The sequence below is a fragment of the Solea senegalensis genome, unplaced genomic scaffold (assembly GCF_019176455.1).
Source record: "Solea senegalensis isolate Sse05_10M unplaced genomic scaffold, IFAPA_SoseM_1 scf7180000015864, whole genome shotgun sequence".
NCBI classification, from domain to species: domain Eukaryota; kingdom Metazoa; phylum Chordata; class Actinopteri; order Pleuronectiformes; family Soleidae; genus Solea; species Solea senegalensis.
Window position 1 is genome coordinate 926 of NW_025321485.1, and position 5,728 is coordinate 6,653.

General features: G+C 45.0%; 1 protein-coding gene across 1 annotated transcript; it reads left to right on the forward strand.

Annotated features, from left to right (window-relative positions):
- Positions 1 to 2,293: 2,293 nt before the first annotated feature.
- On the forward strand, positions 2,294 to 5,243 carry LOC122762627 (AT-rich interactive domain-containing protein 1B-like). The gene is made up of 2 exons (XM_044017816.1): positions 2,294 to 3,213; positions 5,010 to 5,243. The coding sequence occupies exons 1-2, from the start codon at positions 2,707 to 2,709 to the stop codon at positions 5,241 to 5,243; spliced, it is 741 nt and encodes a 246-aa protein (XP_043873751.1). The 5' UTR covers positions 2,294 to 2,706.
- The last annotated feature ends 485 nt before the right edge of the window (positions 5,244 to 5,728 follow it).

Here is a 5,728-nt window from a genome sequence, read left to right on the forward strand (position 1 = left end):
ATTTTATGCATATATGTTATGTTAGTTTTTTTGTAATATTTATATTTTTCTTAAGTATATTTATACTTTTTTTCTACAAAAGCATCTCTTTTCTACTTTATGCTTGTGTTTTTGAGTGGACAGCAAAGTAAGAATTTCATTGTACAGGGAAACATGTTTCTTTACTGTGCATATGACAATAAACACTTTGAATCTTGAATCTTGAATATATACATGTGCACTTAAATGTATATATATATGCATGTGTGTACTTAAATGTATATATATGCATGTGTGTACTTAAATGTGTATATATATACATGTGTGTACTTAAATGTGTATATATATACATGTGTGTACTTAAATGTATATATATGCATGTGTGTACTTAAACGTATATATATATGCATGTGTGTACTTAAATGTATATATATATCACTTAAATATATATATATGCATCTTAAATGTATATATATATGCATGTGTACTTAAATGTATATATATACGCAGGTACTTAAATGTATATATATATGCATGTGTAACTAAACGCATATATATATGCATGTGTGTACTTTTAAATGTATATATACGCAGTGCACTTAAATGTATATATATATGCATGTGTGTACTTAAATGTATATATATATGCATGTGTGTACTTAAATGTATATATATACGTGTGCACTTAAATGTATATATATGCATGTGTGCATGTGTGTACTTAAATATATATATATGCATGTGTGTACTTAAATGTATATATATGCATGTGTGCACTTAAATGTATATATATACACGTGTGTACTTAAATGTATATATATATATACATGTGCACTTAAATGTATATATATATATGCATGTGTGTACTTAAAATTTTGGGTCAACATCTGACCCATCTGTGGGTCCCGACCCAGTGTTTGGTAACCATTAATCAACAGACAGATATAGCAGAGTTTCCTGTGATTGGTGTTTCCTAAACTCAGGAGTGACCACGCCCCCTACAGGCTGGATGAGCTCACAGAGAAGTTGCTTTTGTGTCATTTATTTTCTTCATTCTTTATTGTTTTGGTGCGACGCCTCGTCCACGTCTGGTCAACATGTTTTAATGTAAGACGAGCATTAATATGAAATCATAACCAGAGTTGAGTTTGACTGGACTGGAGGTTCCAGCAGGGGGCAGCATGCTCTCTGTTGACTGTCCAGTGTCTTCTCACAGAGGGAACACAAGCAGAACATGTTTCTTTTAAAGCCACTGATCCTTTTAAATCCATAAAAGATCAATATGTGTGTGAATGGTCTTCATATTATCAGATTATCTTTTATGGCAAATATGTCACACACACACACAACACACACACACACACACTCTCCCACACCAAACCCCAGAGAGAAAACCAGTGATTTTAGCTGCTAGTCCTCTGCTGCCTCGTGTGGTCATTTTGTGTCACTGACGTCAATCTGAACAAAGGATTTCAAACACTGAAGTGACAAAATAAGACATTTGAACTTAGTGATGGAGGCAGCAGTGGATCAACAACTCCTGTGTGTGTGATGTTAAATTCACACACACAGGAGACATTTGGTGTGGGAGAGTGTGTGAGTGTGTGTGTGTGTGTGTGTGTGGGGGGAGAGTGTGTGAGTGTGTTGGGGAATGTATGTGTGTGTGTGTGGGAGAGTGAGTGGTTTACAAAAGTCTAACAGTGAGATGACGACGTGATCATGTGATGTAGATATTGCTGCTGCTGATGCTGTCACTGCTGCTGTCACTGCTGCTGCTGCTCTCTGACACAGTTTCACTGCTTGACTTGACAGGGTTGTATCCAGAGGGGCAGTGGGAGGAGGCCCCTGCTGGGCCCCCACCAGCAGCACAAACACCCACCTGGTGTCAGCTTGTCTCTCGTGTAGAGAAATGTCTGAATCACAGTTTTCATACTGTAACACACGCACACACGCACACACACACACACGCACACACAATAAAAACCATAAAAACGATTTGTGCTCACGCCTCAGGTACAGAAGTTAAAGTTCAGGACAAAAAACAGAGTATATTAGGCTTCATGAGTAATAAAACAAAGTATTATAAAGTGTGTGGTTTATCTCACCAGCCACTTTATTATTGTGTTGTTTGTATTTATTTTAAAACCTTATATTTGAAGCATTGATGTACTTTCATACATGGTTCTGTCAGCTGCTGCATGATCACCACACTCTTCTTTGGTGAGTTTATGTGTTAATGTTATGTGCGCAGCATGTGTAATGTATGAAGATCAGGAAGAGTCCATGTTTTCTTCCAGATCGTCATCATCATCATCCCAGCACACACCTCTGCTGCTCAGCATCCAACAACAACAACAACAATAACAACAAGCAGACGGAGGAGAAAAAGCATGGAAGAGCAGAAAACAACATCCTCCAGGTGGAGAAGAGCGGAGCAGACGAGCATCATGAAGAGGAACATCAGCTGAGGAGGAGGAGTGTGGATGTCAACCTGAGATCATCAGACACCAACAGGAACAACAAGCACATCAACAATAACATCGACCCGCATGTGAGTGGAAACTGTAGCAGCAGGAAAGGCTGCAGCAGCAGCGGAAAAAGCCGCGGCTCCTCCGGGTTGACTCTGATGATGATGGGGCTGGAGGAGGAGGAGGAGGGCCTTGCTCTGATCAACATGGCGGACAACAAAGCGCAGGGACTGGGGTGAGACGAGCGGAACACAGCGCCATGGACCAGCTTCACAACTCCCACGAAGGCTATAACAACAACAACAACAGCCCGTACAACCACTACCCGAACTACCGACCCGGATACGGGACCAGTGGTTACGGAGGCATGATGAGTCCCTCCCGCCAGGGGAACAGCCTGCTGGGCCCGAGCTCAAACCACAGCAAAGCGGCTATGACTGCTGCCAGCTCCCCGGCTGGAGGTGGAGGCGGCAGCGGCGGAGGATTTCAGCGATACACCGGGCAGCAGCAGCCGCCGCAGCCACCCGGAGCTACACCGACTCTGAACCAGTTATTAACGTCTCCGAGTCCGATGATGCGCGGTTATGGAGGCGGATATTCAGACTTTAATCACCCCTCCTCCGCTCAGCAGCAGCAGCCGAGCATGGGGCCGGCTAAAGATACAGGCTCCCAGTACGGCTCGGCTGCTCACGGCTGGGGGGGACAACAAATAACTCACCCGGCGTTGAGCCCGGGGAACACCGGGCAGGGCGGCGGTAGGTCCCAGGTGAGCAACACCGTAATTATTAAAAACAAACAAAAACTCCGCTGTCTTCCTCCGGCTAACATGTTCACTAGCTGCTATGCTAATCCATGTTACATCACCCAACGCAAATCACCACCCGTGGTTAGCATAGCGGCTAACTAGCACGTTAGCTGCTAACTAGCATGTTAGCAGCTCTAGAACTCAATTAGCTAATACCAGTTAGCTGCTGAGCTAGGTGTATTTTTTTAAAGTTCAACTGTAAAGACGTGCCATTTTGACCTCTTAAGACTATATGTTGATGTTTGTTCACTTTGAAACAAATAAAACATCGTCTTTAATTGTGTACATCGCTGAACATCAACACACAAACGCCGTATGTGTGAACGGCAGTTGGTAAAGTCACGGTTTTGGTTCCGTGTCCAAGGTGACTCCGTTATGAGCTTGCTATGGTGAGGGTAACGGTAGCATGCTAGCCGTTGCTAATGCAGCCGCACAGGCCTGTAGAGACTGAGTGTGTGTGTGTAACGAAACCGCGGTATGATTGCACAGCGACGGGGAACACGCCGCGGCTATAGTGTCGTTAATTGTGGAGTGTGAACATTGAAATATGGGGGTGGAAGCTGCCATGAGCTTTCTGGTAGTATCTGGCGCCTTCTAACCTCCTTTTGCACGCTAACCGCCTCTCTCACTTTAGTGAAGTGTCACCGGAGAGGAGGAGTCACATTAGTGGTGTAGCCGCTGCTCAGGGCTCCAGCGCTCCGTTCGCTCGGAACTCACGATAGCCCGGTCTCCGCTGAGTCCTGACCTTCACACATGCAGATTAGCCATGTGCCCATTACCAGCGGCACAACACTGGAGCGAAAAAGTGAGCACCGCTCCCCCAGCTGCAGACCCCGCCTCACCTCACACAGAGGCAGCGGGTCAGTGCTTCATCCACAGCCTCCTCTCATTAAACACACCGTCAGCTGGGTCTGTCTTTGTTTGTGAACAATTCACTAGCTACTGTGTTTAATGTAAACAGGAAACATAGAGGTGGTGGTGAAATACATTTTAAGGTCCATGGGACTTAAAGACGGATGTTTTGCGTTGAGAACCAGCCTGAAGTGGGAGGGTTGTTCTTAACAACATAAGGAATAAATCACATTTTAGCCACGTGATAAAGGACTTTTAATTATTTTAAACCGCAAACTTCAGTTTAAACCGCTCGCTCTCCCACATCAAAATCCACAGAGAAAATCGGTGATTTTAAGTTGTTGATCCACTGCTGCCTCCATCATTAAGTTCAAATGTGTGATATTGTTATGAGGCAGCAGAGGACCAGCAGCTCCTGTGTCCCTGCCAACTTAAATGACTTTGGTGTGGGAGAGTGAGTGGTTTACAAACTTGAGTCTTAAGTTGCTTGAATTTCCCCCGTGTCCTTGCTGGCAGCCATCTTGGCTCTGAGAGAACGAGAGGGTAATACATGTCTTGAATCATGAATGAAATGATTTGTCGGACTCATGTTGGTGACGCCTGTGTCTGGTCTGATTCAATGAGGCACCAGAAAAAAGTTGTTGCACAGTCTGTTGGATCTGATAACATGGGATGTCATTAATGCATGTGTTGAAATGACGAGGCTTAAATAACGACAGGTATTAGAGTAAGAGTCTTGTCGTCTAGAATAATCATGAGGGATTCAACATCTGTGTGTGTGAATGTTTCTATTTTTAGCTGCTGCTTTGAAACATCTGCTCACGCAGTCTCTCTTCACCTACTGTTACTGTATGTCAGTGTGTCAGACGGGACTGAACCTGGTCCTGACGTGGTTCTTTGTTCAGGTGCCGCCCATGGACCCGATGTCGATGAAGCGCTCTCAGCTCTACAGTATGAGCAACAACCCATACTCGCAGCAGCAACAACAGGGGGCACCTTATCCTGGCCAGTCCTATGGTGCCCCCTCCCCCCACAGATACCCGATGGGAATGCCCAGCAGGGGGCAAATCGGGATGGGACCGATGCAGTACCCTCAGCAACAGGTAGGGGATGCTCTCTTCACCCGTTCTTTCACATAGTCCCAGCACTGCTCCCGGTACCTGCTGTTTGTTTTACTTCCTGCTCTGACGAGGTTCAGCTGAGCCGACACGTACATGTGACGTCATCAGACCGCCGGCCTCTGCAACATTTTCCGACATGTTGCTGATGTAGACCGACATTAGCCCTTTAGTCTTTGTTGAAAGAGCAGCTTGTGTATTTTCCTGAACACCTGTGGAAGTCCTGGACTGAGTAACCCAGGTGCAGCAGCCGCTGATGCTCTGTGATCGTCTCTGAGCAGCAGCTTGTTTTTCTGTGCAAGTCACAAGAGAGGTCACATGGTGACCGACACATTTCTGATTTCACACGCATTCCATCAGAGAGGGGGAGAAACGGTACCAGTATATGTCCACCCCTTTGAGGAGGTCAGAGGTCGAGCAAGTCGCCTTTCATCTTGAAGGTTATGGGTTTGATTCCCAGCTCAGCTAGTCTATGTGCTGATGTGTTCTTGGGCAAGACACTTAAC

Bases quoted from the DNA above. Each gene is read 5' to 3' on its own strand.
- LOC122762627 (XM_044017816.1), top strand. From the start codon at position 2,707: ATGGACCAGCTTCACAACTCCCACGAAGGCTATAACAACAACAACAAC. The intron at 3,214-5,009 runs GTGAGCAACACC...TTCTTTGTTCAG, and splicing joins AGGGCGGCGGTAGGTCCCAG to GTGCCGCCCATGGACCCGAT.